The following is a 23,277-nucleotide window of genomic DNA, read 5'->3' on the forward strand; positions in this document are numbered from 1 at the left end:
GATAACCTTGAGGGCTACCCTTCCAACTAGTGTGCTTCCACTAACAATCATCCAGTCATTTCAGTTACCATTTAGCAAAAGAGATTACTCAAATGGCAGAACAAGAATAAATAGATACCATGGCCAGTCTTAAAACATTGGCCAGGCAATTTATAACTGTAGACCTAGAGTGCCTCAGTAGAGTTCACAAAACTTACCTAGGTTCTGGCTTTGGTGATAGGTTGCTAGCTCCTCACAATGCTCAGCATAAGGTATTAATCTGCTGGATTTTTTGGGCTCCATCTTCAGTGAGCAACTACAGTCTTATCTCTTCTAGACTCAGACTCAGCTAGACTGCAATAACATTTTTTTTAGGGTTTTGTTTTTTTTTTGCAAGGCAAATGGGGTTAAGTGGCTTGCCCAAGGCCACAGCTAGATAATTATTAAGTGTCTGAGACCGGATTTGAAGCCAGGTACTCCTGACTCTAGGGCCCCTGCCTTATCCACTACGCCACCCCTGCAATAACATCTTGAAGATATTATTACAGAGTTCTTTTCAACTGGAATGCTAAGAGGCCCTTAATTTAGGATTGACATGGGCGTCTAGGTGGCACAGTGGATAGAGCACTGGCCCTAGAGTCCGGAGTACCTGAGTTCAAGTCCAGCCTCAGACACTTAATAACTACCTAGCTGTGTGGCCTTGGGCAAGCCACTTAACCCCATTGCCTTGCAAAAAAAAAAAAAAAGCTAAAAAAATTTCCTACTGACAGAAACATTTCTAGATTAGTCCCTTCTGAGCCTTGGCTTGGAGGTTTATCATGTCAGAGACAAGGGCTGTTTACCTTGCAACCTACTCCTTGAATAAGGAAAGGGGAATGTCGGAAGTAGAGCACAAAGAACACTATATACATTAACAAGATGACAAATCCACTTTGTCCATGTAGTAAAGAATGTCACACAGGATCAGAACCAGTATTATTAAAGTTTCAAGAGACCTCATTGGGCAGCTAGTCCAACCCAAACCTGAATTCCCTCAACTACAAACCAAGAAAGTGATACTTCAAGCCAATGAAGGGAAACTGGTCTTTTAAAGCAGCCTGTTCAACAGCTCTCATGGTAAGGAATTTTACAAAGGTTCTTCTTTGCAATTTTTGCCCAAGATTCTTAATTCTGATGTCTAAGGTTGAGATTAGGGGTCTAGGGGCGGCTAGGTGGCGCAGTGGATAGAGCACAGCCCTGGAGTCAGGAGTACCTGGGTTCAAATCCAGTCTCAGACACTTAGTAATTATCTAGCTGTGTGGCCTTGGGCAAGCCACTTAACCCATTTGCCTTGCAAAAACTTAAAAGAGAGAGAGAGAGAGAGAGAGAGAGATTAGGGATGTGGTTAGGGTTTTAAGTTTAATGAGCAGGTCTATTTTAAGATTAATGGAATTCCCATTGTGCTCATTGCTTTTCTAGTCTTGCATTTCCTTCATAGTTGATATAGGGACAAATGGGGACCTAGTCTAAAAAGATCAGTGTTTTTATCTTTATTGATTTTTTGTGGTTGAGTAAACTTTTGTTAAATAATTTATGGAGTATTGGAGTTTCATTGCATTCCTTTCCTGAACCTGAATCACTAGACTGTCAGAAATTAGGAATGACCTGAGACATTAACCAAAAACCTAACCGTTCATACTAGAAATTCCAACCCTAAAAGTCATCCCAACTTAACTCAACACTCCAGTCCATATTTCAGTTACTTGCTTAGCACTCAGCTACATTAATACTATAAATTTTATAGCTCTCATTGGGTTGTCTCACCCTATCTGCTTCAATCCCTGCCCAGATTTCATGTTCCTTATGCATATATTTGGTTATTCCAGGCATTTGGGATTGAAAATAGTCTGAAATCTGGCACCCTTATTCATAGGATCAGATGTGGAAGAAAGGTTTCTCTTCATAGAATTAGGTTACATTACTTGCCCAAGACCACAGGGCATAATCAAGGCAGATAAGAGATTCCTAACTATCTTGGGAGCCAGAATTCTACCCACATACCCTCACCCTATCTACCCAACTATCATATCTCTTGAGGAAGCCATAGCTTTCTCTTGAACTCCCCCCTAACAAAAACCTCTCTTCCCTCTTCCCTCTTCCCTCACCTTTACACATTACATTTAATCTCTGGGACTCTGACCAGGCCTGGGATGGAGCTGTAAGGGAATGGGATTATCAGTAATCAGGGATGTCCCTTCCCAATTCCTCTGGGATCCAGATACCCCTTTTCTCCCTCAACAGAGCTACCAACTAACCTCCTGCCTCCCTATTCCCTTCTCTCCTAGGGAGTTAGTCATTGGCTGAGACAGAACCAACCTTACTTTCTGCTCCAACTCTTATTGTTTCTGAAGTCCTTCCTTCATCCCTCCTAGTATGAACTTTTTTAACATTCCTTCATCTTCCTGCCCCTATATGAGGTTGTGACTCCCAGCTAAGAGGAGGAGATATGTGAGTTTTAGAGGTAAAGGAAGGCAATGGAGTAGAGTAAACTCCTTATCTCAAGTCAGAAAGTTCAGATCCCATCTCACATAGCTCACTTGTGGGCCCTTAGTTGGCAAATTTCCTCACCTCAGCTTCTTCACCTGTCAAATGGGTATAAGAGCACCTACTTCCCAGGGGCATTGTGAGGAGCTAAGGAGATAGTTTTTGTTAAGGACTTAGCAGCACAATGCCTGGAACATAGTAAACAGCATATAAACGTTAACTAGGATTAGTATTAAGATTGAAGAATGGAATGGAAGTAACAAAAAGCACACCAAAAATAAAAAAACACAATGACTGAATCAAACTTGGAGTTTGAATCCAGTTGTAACTCTTGGTCCAGTGCTAATCTGCCTTTTGGATAAAGGCTCAGATGCCTTATTGGTCAGAGTCACAGAAGGAAGTGAAACTGTCAAGGATAGCTAAATGACCCAAGCAAGAGAGCCTAAAAGGAGGACAAATTTAAGTAAGTTGGGGAATCCCTCAGGGCCCCAGGTCATCAAGAAAATGAGGGTGTTGAAATAGGGGATCTCAAAAAATGAGACTGATGAACCCAACTGAATAAGGTAACAAAATTAGGTTAAATTCTAGGCCAGCATTCAAAAAATAAAGTTCACAAACATTATGAGAGAGGAAGTTTTGTTACACTTCAGGAGAGTCAGCATGCATATGGATACATTACTGCTTTGAAAGCCATTATTTTTTATGTTATTTTTAAAGTAGGAGTGGAGCATACTTTTGCTACTGTAAACCTGGGACCTGAGACTTATATAATAATCCTCATATTAACTTGAGTTTAGAGTATGAATAGATTTAGTGCCCCCAGGCAGTGAATTGGGAGACAGTTACCTTTCTATCCCACCCCCATCCCCCATCCAAATCCTGCTGCTATTCATTTTGTTATAGGTTTTTCTTTTAGAGCTAACATTTTAAAAAGTTGATTTTTGTTAGTAAAACTGGAAATAGTTATAAAAATATCATGAAAAGGAAATGTTCTATTCATGCATGGTATATATTTATAATCATAAGTTGTACAAATTTACCTGACTTTGTAAAACTTAAATTTCCATTTGGAAGTAGAATAACCACAAAATTACTCCACTTTATAAAACAAGAACCAAAAAAAATTAAGAAATTATTCACTCATTGAAGAAAAAAATGAAATGAGAAGGGAGATACTTTGATTTTAGGACTCAAAATATTTATATTAAAAAAGAAATCAAAAACAACTTTGCCAAGGGCTTAAAGGTTTTATCTTGCATCATTCAGCATTACTAATACTATTCCCAAGATATTCCTATAGCAGTGCCCATTACTGTTGAGTTTCATTTATTTCATACCATTACTGATTCTTGATAATCAAGCATTTTAGAAGTTAGTATTTGTTTTTCTTTGTTGGCATCATTGACATTTCATTTGAAATGTACTTTTCTTTAAATACCTGGGGTTTTTTTAGCATAAATGTTGTGCATTTTGTTTGAGAATGTAGATTTAAAACATTTGTCTTATTTAGCCTCTTTTTCATTACTTTGTATATTTAGTGTACCTTTTGTTTCCAGCATGCATATTTTTGTATTGTGTCATAAATTTATTTTTAAGCTCATTTTATTGTTTTGAAAGTGCGTTTGATGAAAACAAGTCCAACTATTTATACAAATATTTGTTGGAGATTCTCAATTTAGAAAAAAATTTATCTGCTATAAAAATACTACCAAAAGTGTTGAACATTTTTGATTATAAGAGTGCTATGAAGGGAAACTGGAAATACTTAAAGGTGTGTCAGTTGCTTTTTTTTTTTTAATGTGAAGTGGGGTTGTTGGGGGGGCTTGTTTTCATTTTCTTTTTGTTTTGTTTTTTGGTTCATTTTTATTGGTTGTACTAGAAGTATTTAAATAAAGACTTATTTGAAAAAAAAAGGAGTCAGCCTGTCATTCAAAAAATCTAATGTAGCAGTATTCAGGATTAAATAGGTAATAATCCCTCAATACTTTGACTCAGTCAGATTACATCTGTGATATCACAGTTCAGTTCTCTGACTTCCTTTGAGTATAAGTTAAAATCCCACCTTCTACAAGAAACCTTTCCTGAAGTCTTTGTACTCATTTTCTGGTAAGAGCTTGGTATCTAAGATATATAAACAATTTAGACATAGAGACAGATTTCTTACTATATAAAGTCAAAAACCTATGAACTAGTTCTTAAAAGAATTGTATAATTATAATTATATTGTATAATTATAAAGGAATTTCCAAATCACTAAAAGAAATATAAATCAAAATAACCCTGATTTTTTTACTGACATCCAGTAATTGGCATAGATGACAGGGATTTCAGGAAGGGATTTTAGTGCATTGTTAGTGAAACTGTAGATCATAACAATTATTTTGAAAAAGAATTTGGACTGTGTGGCCTTGGGCAAGCCACTTAACCCCGTTTGCCTTGAAAAAACCTAAAAAAAAAAGAATTTGGAATTAGAAAATAAAAGTGATTAAAATGTCTATGGTCTGACCCAGAGAGTTCATTGCAAGGTTTATACCCCATAAGAAAAAGTGTCTCCAATACACTGAAATAAAAGAGCAGTACTTTTGTGACAGCTAAGAATTAAAACCAGGGCAGCTAGGTGGCGCAATGGATAGAGCACCAGCCCTGGAGTCAGGAGGACCTGAGTTCAAACGGGACCTCAGACACTTAATTACCTAGCTGTGTGGCCTTGGGCAAGCCATTTAACCTCATTTGCCTTGCAAAAAAAAAAAGAATTGAAAACAAAGTAGATTCTCATTGATTGGGGAATGGCAAAAAAAACTTTATGATACATGACATGTGATGGAATATTACTGTAATATAATAATATACTATAAGAAATTTTAAAGTAGGGGACAGCTAAGTGGCTCAGTGGATAGAACTGGCCCTGAGGTCAGGAGGACATGAGTTCAAATCCAATTTCAAACATTTGACACTTAACTGTGTGACCCTGGGGAAGTCACTTATCCCCAATTGCCTCCACAAAAAACCCACAAACCACAAAAATGACATCTTAAATTGTACATGTACAACCTATATCAGATTATTCACTGCCATGGGGACAGGGAAGGGAAGGAAAGAAGATAGAACAATGTGGAACTCAAAAGCTTGCTTTAATAGGATGAAGACTATCTTTGTATGTAATTAGATAACAAAATTTTTTAAAAAAGGAAATGTGGAGAGCAATATGGAATTATGCCCAAACAATAAAACTGTTAATACCCTTTGACCCAACAATTCCAACTCTAGGTCTATATCCAGAAGAAATTATAGAGAAAGGGTAAAGTCCCCCATGTTCCAAAATATTCATAGCTCTTTTTGCAGTGGCAAAGAATTGGAAATTGAGGAGATGCCCATCAGTTGGGGAATAGCTAAATAAATTATGGTATATGAATACTATGGAATATTGTCATTCTATAAGAAACCATAAATGTTGGATTCTAGAGAAACATGGAAGAAATTACGGGGCTCTGATGCTGAGCAAAGGGAGCAGAACCAAGAGAACAATGTACATATCAACAGCATTGGGAGATGAACAACCTTGATAGAAGCAGCTCCTCTCAGCAGTGCAGAGAGCTAAGACAATTGTATTAGACTGGCTATGGACTATATCATCCCCATCTAGAGGAAGAAAAAAACAAAACTCAAAAAAAAAACTTCAGAATCTGATGAACACTTTAAAAATTCTCATGTATTTCTTTTCCTTAATCCTAATTCCTCATTCTGAAAATTACTAATCTGTAAACATGTTTATCAGAATATGTACAATGTTAACCTGGTAGCTAAGGAGTGGGGTGGGAAGGAGAGTGGAAGCAAATTTTGTTTTGTTTTTTTTTAGGTTTTTGCAAGGCAAATAGGGTTAAGTGGCTTGCCCAAGGCCACACAGCTGGGTAATTATTAAGTGTCTGAGGTGGGATTTGAACTCACATACTCCTGACTCCAGGGACGGTGCTCTATCCACTGCACCACCTAGCTGCCCTAGAAGGAAATTTTGTAACTTAAAAATATGCATGTGCATATTGTTAAAAATAAATTTTAAAAAGAAAATATCACAAAAAGTATAAGTAATGAATATAGAGAAACATGAAAAAATCAACTTGGACAGATGCAAAGTGAATAAATAAAGCCTAGAAAATAACATTTGCAACAACTACAGTAGTGTAAATAGAAAGCCTGTCAGAAAAAAAATGTTAAGTCTCAAAAGACAAGATATAAGAAGACATTTATAGTAGAAGGTCCATGGCTGTTTCATGTTGCATATATTTTCAAGTCTTTTTTGATCAATTATATTTTATTTACTATGATCAGTAATACTGAATTTTTCCCTTCCCTTTTTTTTGTTTTTAAAAAATTATGCTATGTGGAATGGCTCCCTTGGATGAGGATAATACTGGGAAAAACTGATGGGGAAAAAAAAGACATCAATAAAAACTTTTTTGAAAAGTATCTTTCAGGGCAGCTAGGTGGCTCAGTGAATAGAGCATTGGCCCTGGAGTGATGAGGACCTGAGTTCAAATGCCGCCTCAGACACTTAAAATTACCCAGTTGTGTGGCCTTGGACAAGTCACTTAACCCCACTGTCTTGCAAAAACCTAAAAAATAAGCCATCTTTCATAGTCTCCCCCAACACCATTGCCTTTGCTCCTGAAACTATTTGCAGTTTATCCAATATTTCTTGTACTTAGCTGTTTACATGTTGTCTTCCCCATTAGATTCAGCTCCTTGAGGGCAAGGATTGTTTTTGCCTTTCTTTGTATCCCTGGTGCTGTACACTCACAGTTGGTACACAATATTAGACTTCTGGATACATTTTAGAAAGGCCAACGACAAGGTGTACATTGTCCTGAACAGCCAGGAAAGTGAAGCACTGAGATCATAAAAAGGGAAGCTGTCTAAAGAGGGGCTAGATGATGATCAAAAGATAAGGGAGAGACTTGACTGGTGACTAGTGGAAGTGGGAACCCTTAATGAAAAATATCCTACCAATGCAGGTCAGCATCAACTCTGATTTCAGGTCAGAGTTGGCTAAAGCACTGAGGTCCAGTGACTTGTTTGGGGTCATATAGCCAAAACATGAACAAGGCAGGACTTGAACCCAGTTTTTCCTAGCTCTAAGCCTAGTCCCCATTCACCAGGCCAGGGTGTCTCTTAAGATGTTAGCCAGTGTTGTTACTGGCTTACAAGGGGTCAAAGTTTTAGAACTACAAAGGACTCTAGTGGTCATCTGACTTTCTTCATTCTATAGAGGAACTCAAGCCCTGAGTGGTTAAGGACTTGCTCAGAATCACTAGTAAGTGGGAGAGCCTCTGACTCCTAATCCAGAGGAGAAGGCTGACCCCAAAGTCTGCTCTTTTCCTGATTCTGGTGTGGGCACCACAAAGACTCATGAAGCCCCTGACCCAGGAGATGGTGTCCCTGTTGTAATTACTGCCAGAGGGTAAAGAGGACTCAAAGACATGTGGCCCCTGGTCCCAGTTCTGTAGGGCATGAGCTGTGTGATCCTGGCAGCCCCTTCCCTCCCCAATGATAGTCTTACGGACATGCCTAGAGGAAAGTGTTTTCAGAGCAGAGCCTTTTTATTGACACTGTCTCAATGGACTCTCCTAGGCACCCTTTTGTTGGGTCTTCTAAGAGAGGAGCAGGGTTCCTTTCTGCTAATTAGGAGCCCATCCTGAAGTCCCAGATGAAGGATAGGCTCTGCTTCCTGCCTTGGAAGACCAGCCTGGACCAAATGAAAAAAGCAGGCACTTGTCCTGACAGTTTCTGAGTGTGACCTGTCAAATGAGAGTTTGTACAAGACCAGTGATTCCCAAATTAGATTTTAGAGGAGGGGAAAGGAAGGGAATGAGTATATATAGAGTGCTAGACACTGTACTGTTTGATTTGATCCTCACACAACCAGCAAGAGCGGTAGGGGATAGAACCTAAGAAATGAGAGATCTATTATTAATAGTGCTGTTTTCCCTTTTAAATATGACTTACTGACTTAAAATATTAGTGTAAATTATGACATATCTAAAATATATACAACATTTTTTTAGTATGAAAAAAACAATTTCATCTTTCATTCCAAAATTTTCCCTACTCTTGTCTTTGATTCTGGGACGATATTCCACAATCTCATATCTTCTCACCCCTACCCTCTGGACCAACAAGATATTTCAAGACTCAAATCTATGGTAATCTATGGCTAAATTAGTTTGACTTCTGTATTCTAACTTCAATTCTAGGTTATTGAAGGTCCATCCCATTTCCAACAATTCATAACTCTTGATTGCAAGCTTTGTTTCTCTTCCTGATGTGCAAGGTGGGTGTGTTTGCCACACCTAAACTATAGTTAATACTGAGGGCTTTGGTTCCCTGAGTTGGAGTTGGGCCTAGTCCTGTAGGTCCTGGTTATTCTCAGCCTCAGCCAGGGTTTTTGACACAGTGGGACTCAGTGAAGGGCTAGGGGGGTGGGGGTGGGGTGGAGATTGAGAAAGGAAGAACTGTTGATGTGGCCAGGATGGAGTTTGGAATTAGTCCAGCTGTCCCTTCATTTGGGTCTGATGTTTTGTTGATAAGGCATTGGCTGAGATGAGAGTCCCAGCTGGCCATGGGGCAGGCCATGGGGGATTCTCCCCCTTGTTTCTTGTTCTCTGTTCACAGTTCTCCATAAGGCCGGCCTAGGCTAGCAGCACAGCGGAAGCCCAAGTTGTCAGAGGCAGAGTCTGGAGTGTTGCCCATCCTGTCATCAGAGAGTGGGAAGAAAAGAACCAATGAGTCAAGACCTGAGAAATCATTTCCCCTCTCACCTGAAAATGAGAGCAAAAAAAGAGGAATTGAACTGAGAGGTTATTATTCAATTCTCTTAAGCTTTCATCTATAAAAGGAGATCAACAGCAAATGTTTTATAGGATGGAAGTATGCAAGTACTTAGAAAAGGGTGAAATATTACACAGTATATTAAGGAAGAACTGCCCATATGACTGGACAAATCACCTCAAGTCTAAACACCTGGGAACATATTCCACTTCTATTGTATAACTCAAATCTGTGTATACTTAGGGAAATTCCTTAGCTTTCCTTAGGTTTCAATTTCCTTTCCTATAAAATAAGGAAGTTGGACCAGATGACCTCTGTGGTTCCCTTCACCCTCTGGATCTAAGAGCCTATAAATCGCATTAACCTCCCTGGGTCTCAGTTTCTTCATCTGTAAAATGACATCAGGTCTTCTTCCAGCTTTATATTTGATGGTTTTGTGATCATTGACTAAAGCAAACCCTGGAGCCACCAATTCACCTCAATATGCCAATGTAGGATTTTCCCTCCTTACCCTCTTGTATAAGAGTATTATGGGGAATGAGAAAACAGGACAATAAGCTGAAGCCTGAAAGATATGAATATGTAACTTAAAGACCCTAACTACATTGGAAGCTTGATAACCACTAGACAGGTAGGGAACCTTTTTTCTGCCAAGGACCATTTGGATATTTATAACATTATTCATGGGCCATATAAAATTATCAACTTGAAAATTAGTCTTCTATATTTGGTGAAATAGTTAATTCACTCCTAAAAACCTAGATTTATTGAGTTTTGAGTCCCACTTGCAGTTGCCTTGGAAGCACAGACCAAATGACTCTGAGGGCTGTATATGACCTGGGGGCCAGATATTCCCGGCCCTTGCTCTACATGACCAGGGAAACCAGGTTAAGGAAAAGTATTTTAAACTGCTAGCAGCAGTGCTTCCTCCCCTCCTAGACCTAGGGCTCCAGTATCATGGTTCTAGGGCCAGAAGGGACCTCAGTGGTCATCATCAAGCACAAGCCTCTCATTTTGCAAATGAGAAAAACTAAGGCTCAGAGAGGTGAACCAGGTACTAAATGGCTAATCCAAGATTCATACATCCCTACAAGAAACTTTTGGCCTCTCTCCTCCTTCCCTGGAACAGGGGTCATTGTTCTTACCTAGTGGTGACTCGGGCCCGGTGGTTGGCTGAACCTTCTGCTGTGTCAATCCAGGATGCTCCCCTCAAAACCTTCCTCTCTTGGCCCGAGATGGGAGGTCCGTATGTTGATGCTGTCCACTCCCACACGTTGCCCATGAGGTCATAGAGTCCTGATGAATGGTGGCAGACTCAGCTCAGTGGTCAAGACTATGCCTGACAACCCAGTATCACTCCCCACTCACTCTCTGGGGAAGGGAAAGAAAGTTTGAGGAGTAACTTGGGACCCCCAAGGTAAGCCTAACTCTCATAAGGAGAAAAGCTTGAGAAACCATGGTACTACATGCTAGTGCCTGAAACACATCATGATTGGCTTTACCATAGTTGTTTTGGGGAGGGAAAGCATCTACAGGAGAGGCTCCATGGAAACCATCCTCAGCTGTATCAGCCTGGGGGAACTTTCCCTGGGAAGAAAGAAGTCAGGATCAGGGCTTTCTGGGAATAGACAGGTCAGGACCAGGCCAGCCAGCCATTCCCTTGAAGGAGGGTTAAATTAAGTCTTGACCTAGGAGCTTCTCTAAGTCTCCTTTGGTGACCACCTCCCTGATGTGCTGGGAGTGTGCAAGGAGAACCAAAGGGGGAAACCATATCTTTCTGACCCCTGGTCATGCGAGCCCTGGGAGAGGGGTGTATGGAGTGCCTTACCTGCCACAGATTGGTACGATTGAGCTGGAACTGGTTTCCCCAGGGATACACTCGACCTATCAGAAAGGGAGAGAAAGGAGATGAGGAAAGGGGAAAAAAAAATCAGGAGAGGAAGGAGATGAGGAAAAGACAAAGGACAATAGGAAGGTAAAAGGAAATAGAAAAAGGCAAGAAAGAGGGAGAATCTGAAGGAAATAATAAGCAAACTGGAAAGAGAAGAAAGGGGAGAAGAGACAGGGAAGGGGGAGAGGGAGAAGTAGAAAAAGAGGGAAAGGACAAGAGGGTGATGAAAAGGGAGAGAGGATCATTTTTTGTCCTGCTCCTTCATACAATTCAACCAGAGATTGTGGAGGACCTTAATTGCCAGGCTAAGAAATAGATTTTTTTTTTCCTTTCTATAGGTAATAGGGTGCCAGGGAAGGTGTTTGAGCAGGAGTGTGACATGGTCAAACTGGTGCCTTAGGAAGATTATTTTGCCAGCTATGTAAAGGCTAGCCTGGAGAGGGAAAGACTGGAAGCAATTTGTAGATCATATGATCTAATTGGGAGGGAACTTAGAAAACCATCTACTCCAATCCCTTCATTTTACAAATGAGGAAACTGAGGTCCAAAGAGGTTAAGTAACTTGCCAAATGTCACACAGCCACTCTGACCCAAACACAGTACTCTTCTCCTGCCCTGTGAGACCTTGTCATTGTGTGGGAAAAGACTGACATACCCTTCAGTCCTCCTCGGGCAGCAAACTCCCATTCCTCCTCTGTGGGAAGTCGCTTGCCTCTCCATGAACAGAAAGCTTGGGCATCATTCCAGCTCACATGCAGCACAGGGAAGTCTAGCCGGTCTCGGATGCTAGAGCCTGGACCTGCAGGCTGATTGGGCAGGAAGAGGTAGAGAAGATACCTTCACAGCTCTGAAACTTCAGAACTTAGAAGTCACTGAGTACAACACTCACTTTCTGGTTGGTGAACATGAGATCCAGAAAAGGGCAGTAACCTGCCAAAAGTCATAGACAGTAAGTGGGATAGCTGAGATTCAAACTAGGATAAGAAAGAATGATGTTTGTCTCCAGGGCATTAACTATATTTTAGGATTTAGAGCTGAAAGGGAAGATCCAACCTTCTGGTCTCATGAATAAAGAAACCTGAAACCCAGGAAAAGTAAGTAACTTGCAGCAGGTCACATAGCTAATCAGCAAACAGATCAAGGATTCAGATCTACATCCTTTGACTCAAAATTTTCACCTGAATTGTTCTGTCATCCACAGAAAGCTATTGTTTCTGGGGACAGGAGGCCAGGCTTCCAGAATGGGACCACATGGGGCAGGTGTTAAAGGGATGAGAACTCAAGGACTCAAGCTCACCTGCCTCCAAAATGCCTTTTCCACTGGGAGCCACCAGGGTGCAGACTGCAAACAGACAAGAGGATCAGCTAAGCATCAAAATGTCTGCTCCTAAACTGAACTGTCCCAGTTCCCAACATTCTGGCCTCCCACCTCCCATCTCCACCCCCTGACTTGCTCAGTTCAAAACTAAGGATGCAGGGTAAAAGCCTAGGGAATTCAAGATGAGGATATTGGTGGTACTGAGCAAGGTTGAAGCATTCTCTTTCTTTGCTTTTTTTTTTTGCAAGGCAGTAGAGTAAAGTGACTTGCCCAAAATTACACATTAAATGTCTGAGGCCGAATTGGAACTCCGGTCCTCCTAACTCCAGGGATAATGCTCTATCCACTTCATCACATAGCTACCCCAAAGCATCCTTCTTGAAGATTTTTTAAAGACATCTGCTTCCCTCCTTCTGTATTTGTATAGGCTCCCCTAAAGATGGGTATTTAGATAGACAATTTAGACCAGATGACCTCTGACAGGCCTTTTCAATTTCATGGAGTTTTTTGCTTCTCATTGAGCTACTTTCTCCCAAGTTGAAAAAAATGAGAATGGACTCAGGGTCCTTCAGAGTAATACTGTCCAACTCAAAGACAGCTGATTGTGTATAAATACAGATTGAAGCAGACTTTTTTACTTTATTGTTCTTGAAGTTTCTCTTGGAGATATTGTTATTTTTACAATATGACTATTGTGGTAATGTTCTTTATAACTATACATTTTAAATCTATGTCAAGTAATATGCTTTCTCAATGATGGGGAGTGGAGTAGGAGGAAGGGAGAGAATTTAGAACCCAGAGTTTTGGATGTGAATTTTTTTTTAGGGTTTTTTTTTTTTTTTGCAAGGCAATGGGTTAAAGTGGCTTGCCCAAGGCCACACAGCTAGGTAATTATGAAGTGTCTGAGACCGGATTTGAACCCAGGTACTCCTGACTCCAGGGCTGGTGCTCTATCCACTGCAACACCTAGCCACCCGATGTGAATGTTAAAACTTGTTTTTTCATGTGGGGGGTGTAAAATTAATTTAAAAAAAAAAGTACAAGACTGTTCTTTCTAATCCTTGACCTCTAATGATATGATGTCCAAAATGTTAGGGCCAGAAGAGACTTTAGGAGTCATTTGACAAAGGAACTGGGGCCTAGAGTCTCAGCTTCTCCTCCTGTATCTGATTCTTCATGATAACCCAATTCCAGGTCTACCCCTGCCTCCATTCTCCCTCCCCAGCTCTTGCCCAGCTCATTGGGTCCTGCCTCATTTATCTCCCACTAGCCATGCCATCACTGATTCCTCTTACCTCTAGCTTCTGGGTCACTTTCTTTTTCAGTTCATCAGATACAAAATCTTCAAATACAAAGCTCCACCCAAATGATTCAGCTTCTGTCTGGTACTTCTTCTGCCTGACAAAGTCCCTAGAAGAAGAAATGTTTCCTCGCTCATCCTTCATGTTCCCTAATTCATTTGTTCAACAGACATTTCCTCCTTAAATCTAAGGCATTGTGCTGAATCCACTGTGAGGATCCAAATATGACTGGTCCCTGGTAAAAGCAGTTTACAATCTGGTATGGAAGATGAGCTACTCACAAATAATTATAAGACAATGAAAAGGGTCATAAGAGCAAAAAAGATGCAGGAAACACTAAGATTCAGAAGAAAGGTATGAAACACTTTAGAAGACTCTATAAGGTTTATTAGATTTGTTTTTCAGAGGCAGCTAGGTGTCTCAGGGGATGGTTGAATGCTGGACCTGGAGTCAGAAAGATAGAAGTTTAAATCTGGCCTCAGACATTTACCAACTGTGTAACCCTGGGCAAGTCACTTAACAAACTGTTTGCCTCTGGAAAAAAAATGGTAAAGCTCTCCAATATCTTTGCCAAGAAAATCCCATGAACAGTATTGGTGTACTGTGGTCCTATGGATCACAAAGATCTGTGGAACTGACTGAATAATCAGGCCTGAGTTTCATTGTTGCTCAGTAGAGCCCCAATGATTATCTTTTCCTAAGGACATGAACCCTAACTTCATAGAAACTCCAAACCATGCACAATCTCACCTTGGTGAATCCCCAAACAAAACACATCCTCCCATGGAGACCCCAATAGCTCCCAGTCCCTACAGAAACCATATTACCCTGCCTCCTATACACTCCAATATACTATAAAAAGACTTGCTCTCCCCATTACTCATTGCAGAAGTCTCCTTGGATCCAGCCCACTTTCCTTCAATAAATAACTTTGCATTCATTTCCATTTATAATGTCATCTTCCTTTTTACCAAGAGTTCACCTTTTGACCCTTCACACAGATGTGTTTTAAAAGAAGGGGGAGTATCTATGATTCTCTTCATTATTTCCTCTCTCTCTCCGTGTATGTGTGTGTGTGTGTGTGTGTGTAATCAAAATCATGCCTGCTGGGAATGGGGTACAGAGGAGGGGATTAGGTAAAGTTCCATGGAGGCAACATTTGAGCTCGTTCTCAGAGGCTGAGTAGTATTTCATTAAGACATTACTAATGAGGGTGGCTAGGTGGCACAGTGGATAGAGCACCAGCCCTGGAGTCAGGAGTACCTGAGTTCAAATCTGGTCTCAGACACTTAATAATCATCTAGCTGTGTGGCCTTGGGCAAGACATTTAACCCCATTGACTTGAAAAAAAAACCTAAAAAAAAAAGACATTACTAATGGAGAGAACTGCTAGACTCAAAATTAAGAGAATTCTAGATTCAAGTTCCATCTTAATCATCTGAAAGCTGTTTTTGACCCTGGCAAATCACTTCCTCTATTTACACTAAATGATTTATCTGGAAAATGAGAATAATAACACTAGCAGAACAAGAGGAGAAAACTCTATTCTTTAGACACTATATGGGGGTTATTATTTGAGATAGAAAAGCATGCTGTTGAGCCACCCTTGAATTCTATAATCCTTGATTGATATATCTTTTTTTTTGTTGTTTTTACAAGGCAATGGGGTTAAGTGACTTGCCTAAGGTCACACAGCTAGGTAATTATTAAGTGGCTGAGGTCATATTTGAACTGATTGATATTATATCTTGAAGGTATACTCCTGATATGGCCATTCTCTCCAACGAGGCTCTCTGAAATCTGGACAAACTTCTGATAAACCCAAGGCCCATCAATCCCTCAAGTCCAGATGTTAGTATTTCTACTTTGGTATTGCTTTTCACCACTCCTAACCTCTGGATACACGGGCTTTCTGCTTGGCTGACTATCTTCCCTTTGCCCAGGTCCATCAATGCTGTACTTATATGAAGTATACCAGTCAGCCAGCCAGCCAATCAGGACACTTGGCTTCTTTCCTATGAATTTTCCATGTGACCTTGGATAAATTCAAAGTCGCTGGATTAGTTAATTCATTCATTTCAGATTTTCTACCTTGGGGTTAAATTGTTGTGATTGGTGAATGAGTGAAATCCATCTAACCCAGAAGGCATCAGACCAGACAAGACTTCCCATCCTACCCAGCCATCCATCTGGAACATTTTGCGACTTATTCTTCCACTGTGGTGCGTGCCCTCTCACATCTCCTGCTCTCAGGAATAGTCAGTGAATCAGTATCACTACTGTTTCTGAAAATAGTTGCCCTATGGTTCTACCTTACCAATCCCATCATTCCCCAGACAAAAACTCCCTTTCCTGGTCACCACTTCCCTCTAAATGTTGTCTCTGTCATTAGAATGTAAGCTGGTAGGATGACAATACTATACTATTTCACTTTTGAAGTCATTTATAACAGCACAAAACTTAATTTTTTTTCATTCCTATTATTTATTCAAGTCCCTTAAACTTTCTAACTTCCTTATCCAAATCCCAAAATTTTTAAATTGGTAATCATTAATAATAATGATCTATAGTTTTCTTTCTTTGCTTTATCTGTCCCTAGTTCATATATTTGTCTCTTTAAGGAAGGAAACAATAGTTCCCTTATGCTAATTTGGAAATAAAGGCAAACTGAAATGGTAAATGTAATTTTTTTTTTTTTAGGTTTTTGCAAGGCATTGAGGTTAAGTGGCTTGCCCAAGGCCACACAGCTAGGTAATTATTAAGTGTCTAAGGCCAGATTTGAACTCAGGTACTCCTGACTCTAGGGCTGGTGCTATATCCACTGCACCACCTAGCCAACCCAGTAAATGTACTTAAAAAAAAAACCCAAAACCTTAAATATCTTTTGCCAATAGATGTGCAGGTTAAGAAAGAGGATGATTACTGAGAGGAGTACAATGACCAAGAGAGTGACATACCTGAAATCTCTATTGGTGACGGGGTATTTGTCAATGGCAAATGGCTTCACCGTTACTTCCCGAGTAGGCCCTTCCCCATCTTTGCCATCTGGAGAATTTGTCCCCATTTGGAATGTCCCACCTGGCAGATAAACCATACTGTTATCTTGTCCATTGCCTGCAATAAATATAAAGCAAGGAGCAATTCACTTATTCACTCATACATCTATTCATTCATAACCATTTATTCAATTCTTACAGAATGCTTGAGAACTGTGCTTAGCTGGGTGGTGGTGGGGGAGATGACAAAGTTTAATTCTATTTTTATTATTTTAATTGTTTATTTTTTTAACATTCTTTTTTTATTCTGAGTTCCAAATTCGCTCCTTTTAACCTCTCCCCCATCCATTGAGAAGGCAAGCAATGTGATAACCCATTATACATAGTGGTATTTGTTTGATGCCCATAGTTTTTATGTTTGTTGGGGTCACAGGGAGTCAGACACAACCAAAACAAGACAACAAAATTTGTTGCAAAGACCTGTTCTATGGGGGAAGGAGTCATAAGGAAATGTCTGGGTCACTGGTCAAAATTAATATTTTTTTTAGTGTTTTTTTTTTTGCACGGGAAATGGGGTTAAGTGGCTTGCCCACCACCAGATTTGAACTCAGGTACTCCTGACTCCAGGGCTGGTGCTCTATCCACTGTGCCACCTAGCCATCCCCAATAAAATATTTTGTTTAGAAGAAAAAGTACACAGTTTAGAAGTGTTATCTGGGAACTTATTAAGAGGCACAAACCCAGATAACTATAACAGATCATAGTCATACAATGCAGAGTTTCAAAAAAGAAATGTTACTTGAAGTAGAGTGAGAGTGAGAGAGGAAATCAAGAAAAACTTCCTGGAGGAGGGGACCCTTGAACTACATTGTAAAGCATACAAGGAGAGGAAAGGAGAAAGGAGGGAGGAGGATGTTCTAAGCATAAGATGCAGAACCTGCAAAGCTAAGGAAGCCTTGGGGATGTGGAGTATCCAGTTAGGCCGAGGACCTTGAATACCAGGGCAAAGTGTGTCCACGTGTGGCTATGACCCTCCTCTCTCTTAAATATAAAGTAACTCTATCCAAGTGACTGTATCTTTCAAAGAGGGAGAGCCTGCAGCTGGGGAGGTTTTATAAAACGCTCCGAATCGATGTCATTTTGAAGTCACCACAATAGCGGGGCACTCGACCAGACCAGGCCTGGCCCCGCTCGGCCAGGGCCACCCTGATAGGGAAGTGTCCCAAGCCTGATTTACCCCAGGATTCAAGGGACACCCCGAGGCACGGTGGAGGAGGGATCCAGATCTGGGGTTTCTAATTCGGTTCAGTGTGCGTGGCCTTGGGCAAGAGCTTGCTAAACTCTGCGGGCCTCAGTTTCCCCATCTGTAAATGAGGGAGTGGGACTGGAGGACGGCCAGCGCCCCTCCCAGCTCCAGACCCGGATTCCTAGGACCCAAGACTCCTTCCGACTGTTGGGGTCGTGGGGATTGGGGAGGGGGTCGGGGGAGGGGCTGGGCTGGGCGCCCCGGCGGGGGCGGGGGCTGCAGTCCAGGGGCGCCGCCCGCCCGGCCCGGCACTGACCTGGCCCCGGCCCCAGGCCCGGGAGCACCAGGCCCAGGGTGGGCAGCAGCAGGAGCCGCGGCAGCAAGGAGCCCATGGCCGACGCGAGGGGCCGGAGCGGGGCCGGAGCGGGGCCGGAGCCGGGCCGGAGCGGGGCCGGAGCGGGGCCGGAGCGGGGCCGGAGCCGGGCCGGAGCGGGGCCGGAGCGGGGCCGGAGCCGGGCCGGAGCGGGGCCGGAGCGGGGCCGGAGCGGGGCCGGAGCCGGGCCGGAGCGGGGCTGGAGCCACAGCGGCGACGCAGTTCCGGCCCGGCCCCTGCGGGCCCCGGCGCGGGGGCGGAGCCCGGCTCTGCCGGGAAGCGGGGCGCCTCTCCCCGGCCGGGGAGCCACGCGGAGTGCCCCGCCTTCAGCCGCCCCTCACTCACGCATGGGCGCGAGGCTGCTGCCCTTCCTGGGGGTCCCATCACGTGGCTTCTTTGCCGGGGCTCTAGTGAGCAGAACTGGGGGTGTGCAACCCACCCTCCCCCCACACTCACCCTACCTCCCCCCACACCCCTCCTTTCTCCCCACCCCACTGCATTATGTGAGCTCTTAGACCCAGGACCTGGCCGAACCAGAGAGGCCTCAATAACCCTCCCGAGTCGCTCTTGCTGGGGCCGCGTGTTCAGAAGGTAAAGAGCAGCAGAGCTGATCCTCCCAAGCGCACTTGTAACATATTTTTAGAGACTTTCAATGATACCAAGAAGATAAGATGCGCAGGGTAATGTGTCAAAGGAAGGACTTGACTCCTGGTTCTCCCGACTCCAACCCCAGTACTCTGTGGGGTCGGCCCATCAGCCCTTATGTTGCCTTGAACTCAGGAAGATGAGTCTGTCTGACTCCAGGCTCAGCATTCTATCCAATGTGTTAACCTAAAACTTTCTCTTTGCTGGATCATTATCCTTGCTAGAAGGTCTAAGAAAAGGTTTGCCAGAGTCCAAGGCTCTCTGTCCTGGCACCTTTTTTCAACCCTCTATTATTTAAGTCAGGGACTCTTAATTTAGGGATAAATTCCAGAGGGCCTGTGAACTTGGATGGGAAAATTTTTTTCTATTTTATTTTCAGCAACCTCTTAATTGAAATTTATCATTTCTTTCAATTACAGTATTTAAAAACAGAATTCAAAGAATAGACTTCACCAAAGACTTTCCCTGCTACCAAAAAAAAAGATTTAAAAACTCCTGTTCTAAGGGCGGCTAGGTGGTGCAGTGGATAGAGCACTGGCCCTGGAGTCAGGAGTACCTGAGTTCAAATCTGACCTCAGACACTTAATAATTACCCAGCTGTGTGGCCTTGGGCAAGCCACTTATCCCCACTGCCTTGCAAAAAAAACCAAAAACAAATAACTCCTGTTCTAGATGGATTTTATCCATTTTCAGGAGTCTAGTTGTTAGTTTTATGTAGATAACTTCCATATTCAGAGATGTGTACAGTAAATGTTTAACAACCAGCTCTTGGGACAGGGGTTGGGGGAGGTATATACAATATATAAATCTAACTTGTATTATTGACATTTTCTCTATCACTTTCAAAGTCTAGAATTCAACAAAACCCACTGAACATTGATCAGTAGTTATCTGTCAGTTGTCAAGGTATAAATGCTTACACTAAAAAAATGTGATCAAAATCATATGCAATATTGGACCAGGGAGATATAGACCCAAAACTAATTGGAAACTAAATAACCTCATTTTTAAAAATGAGTGGATCAAACTACAAATTATAGAAAGAATTAACTATTTCATCCTGGATAACGACAATAATGAAACAACATACGAAGACCTATGGGATTCACTCAAAGCCAGTCAGGGGATATATCTTTAAATGCTTACATGAATAAATTAGAGAAAGAGGAAATCGGTGAACTAAATATGCAACTAAAATAATTAGAGAAGGAACAAATTTAAAACCCCCAATTAAATATCAAATTAGAAATTCTAAAAATTAAAGAAGAAATTCATAAAATTGAAAGCAAAAAAGCTAAATAAAATCAAGAGTTGATTTTATGAAAAAGTCAATAAAATTGATAAACCTCTGGTCAAATTGATTTAAAAAATTAAGAAGAAAACCAAATTGCTAGTATCATAAATGAAAAAGGTGAACTCACCACCACTGAGGAGGAAATTAAAGTAATAATTTGGAATTATTTTGCCCAATTCTATGCCAATAAATTTGACAATCTAAGTGAAATGGACAAATATTTACAAAAATATAAGTTGCCCAGGTTAAATGAAGAGATTAAGTACCTAAACAACCCTATCTCAGAAAAAGAAATTCAACAAGACTTTGTTGAACTCCCTAAGAAAAAATCTCCAGGGCCTGATGGATTCACAAGTGAATTCTATCAAACATTTAAGGAACAATGGGTTCCAATTCTATATAAACTCTTTGGAAAAATAGGTGAAGATGGAACTCTGCTTAAATCTTTCTATGACACCAATATGGTACTGTTACCTAAACCAGGAAGAGTTAAAACAGAGAAAGAACATTATAGAATTATCTCCCTGATGAATATAGATGCAAAAATCTTTAAAATCTAGGCAAAACGATTACAAGTTATCACTAGGATAATACATTATGACCAAGTAGGATTCATCTCAAGAATGCAGGGTTGGTTCAATATTAGAAAAACTGTTAGAATAATTAACTATATCAATAACAAACCTATCAGAAAGCATATGGTTATATCTATAGATGCTGAAAAAGCTTTTGACAAAATATAGCATCCATTCCTACTAAAAACACTAGAGAGTGTAGGAATAAATGGACTGTTCCTTAGAATAATAAGCAGTATCTATCTGAAACCATCAACAAGAATTATTATATTCAATGGGGAAAGGCTAGAGGTATTCCCAATAAGATCAGGGGTTAAACAAGGGTGCCCATTATAACCACTACTATTCAATATTATATTGGAAATGCTAGCTTCAGCAATAAGAGAAGAAAAAGAAATTGAAGGAATTAGAACTGGGAAGGAAAAGACAAAGCTCTCACTCTTTGCAGATGACAATGATAGTCTACCTAGAGAATTCCAAAAAATCATCTAAAAAACTACTGGAAACAATTAGCAATTTTAGCAAAATTTCAGGATATAAAATAAACCCTCATAAATCCTCAACTTTTCTATTTATGACTAGCAAGATACAGCAGGAAGAACTAGAAAGAGAAATCCCATTCAAAGTAACCACAGACTAGGTGGCTAGGTGATGCAGTGGATAGAGCACTGGCCCTGGAGTCAGGAGTACCTGAGTTCAAATCCAGCCTCAGACACTTAATAATTACCTAGCTGTGTGACCTTGGGCAAGCCACTTAACCCTATTTGCCTTGCAAAAACCTAAAAAAAAGTAACCACAGACAATATAAAATACCTGGGAGTCTATTTGCCAAGGCAGTCTCAGAAACAAGTTAGAAAAAGTTGTAAGTAAATTCATATGGAGAAATAAAAAGTCAAGAATTTCCAGGGATTCACTGAAAAAAAGTGCAAAAGAAGGTGGCTTAGCCCTACCAAATCTAAAATTATATTATAAAGCATCAGTCATCAAAACTGTCTGGTACTGGTTAAAAAATAGAGTGGTGGACCAGTGGAATAGACTAGATGCAATAGCAGGAAATGATTATAGTAATCTGCTGTTTGATAAACCCAAAGAGTTCAGCTATTGGGTTAAAAATTCTCTCTTCGATAAAAACTGCTGGGAAAATTGGAAGTTAGTATGGGAGAAACTTAGATTAGACCAATACCTAACAACTTTTACCAAGATAAGATCCAAATGGTTACAGGGCATAGACATAAAAAGCAATATTATAAGCAAACTAGAAGATCAAGGAGTAGTTTACCTGTAAGATCTATGGAAAGGGAAGCAGTTTATGAACAAGGAAGAGATGGAGAACATCACTAAAAACAAACGAAATGATTTTGATTACATTAAATTAAAAAACTTTTGCACAGACAAACCCACTGTAACCAAGATCAAAATAATGTCATAAACTGGGAAAAAATCTTTACAACTAGTATTTCTGACGAAGACATTGTCATTTACAAAATATACAGAGAACTGAGTCAAATTTTTAAACAAGCCATTCCCCAAATTGACAAATAGTCAAAGGATATGCAAAGGCAATTTATAGATGAGGAAATCTGAGAGATCCATAGTCACATGAAAAATTGCTCTAAATCATTACTTATTAGAGAAATGCAAATTAAAGCATCTCTGAGGTACCACCTCACACCTCTCAGACTGGCCAATATGACCAGAAAGGACAATGATCAATGTTGGAAGGGTTGTGGGAAATCTGGGATACTAATACATTGTTGGTGGAGTTGTGAACTCATCCAACCTTTCTGGAGAGCAATCTGGAACTACACCCAAAGGGCAACAAAAATATGCATACCCTTTGATCCAGCAATTCCACTTCTGGGTCTATACCCTGAGGAGATGATGGAAAAAGGGTAAAAACATCACTTGTACAAAAATATTTATAGCAGCCCTGTTTGTGGTGGCAAAGAATTGGAAATCAAGTAAATGTCCTTCAATTGGGGAATGGCTTAGCAAACTGGTATAATGTATGTCATGGAACACTATTGTTCTATTAGAAACCAGGAAGGATGGGATTTCAGGGAAGCCTGGAAAGATTTGCATGAACTGATGCTGAGTGAGATGAGCAGAACCAGAAAAACTGTACACCCTAACAGCAACATGGGGGTGATCAACTTTGATGGTGCTCATTCCATCAGTGCAACAATCTGGAGCAATTTGGGGCTATCTGTGATGGAGAGTACCATCTGTATCCAGAGAAAGAATTGTGGAGTTTGAACAAAGACCAAGGACTATTACCTTTAATGTAGAAAAAAAAACCCGATATCTTATTATG

At 40.8% G+C, this 23,277-nt stretch overlaps 1 protein-coding gene across 2 annotated transcripts; it reads right to left on the reverse strand.

The window, feature by feature from the left end:
* Positions 1–3,685: 3,685 nt before the first annotated feature.
* Positions 3,686–18,502, reverse strand: SUMF2 (sulfatase modifying factor 2). Of its 2 annotated transcripts, none has more exons than XM_074223604.1 (9): positions 18,393–18,502; positions 16,792–16,912; positions 13,829–13,943; positions 12,513–12,557; positions 11,871–12,021; positions 11,153–11,208; positions 10,827–10,911; positions 10,470–10,620; positions 3,686–9,247 (listed from the first exon to the last, which is right to left on the reverse strand). In XM_074223604.1, the coding sequence occupies exons 1-9, from the start codon at positions 18,466–18,468 to the stop codon at positions 9,163–9,165; spliced, it is 885 nt and encodes a 294-aa protein (XP_074079705.1). In that variant the 5' UTR covers positions 18,469–18,502; the 3' UTR covers positions 3,686–9,162. The 2 variants fall into 2 exon arrangements, with proteins under 2 accessions (XP_074079705.1, XP_074079704.1); XM_074223603.1 differs by having other exon boundaries at positions 16,792–16,948.
* Between the last annotated feature and the right edge of the window lie 4,775 nt (positions 18,503–23,277).

The sequence above is a fragment of the Macrotis lagotis genome, chromosome 2 (assembly GCF_037893015.1).
Source record: "Macrotis lagotis isolate mMagLag1 chromosome 2, bilby.v1.9.chrom.fasta, whole genome shotgun sequence".
In the NCBI taxonomy this organism is placed as follows: domain Eukaryota; kingdom Metazoa; phylum Chordata; class Mammalia; order Peramelemorphia; family Peramelidae; genus Macrotis; species Macrotis lagotis.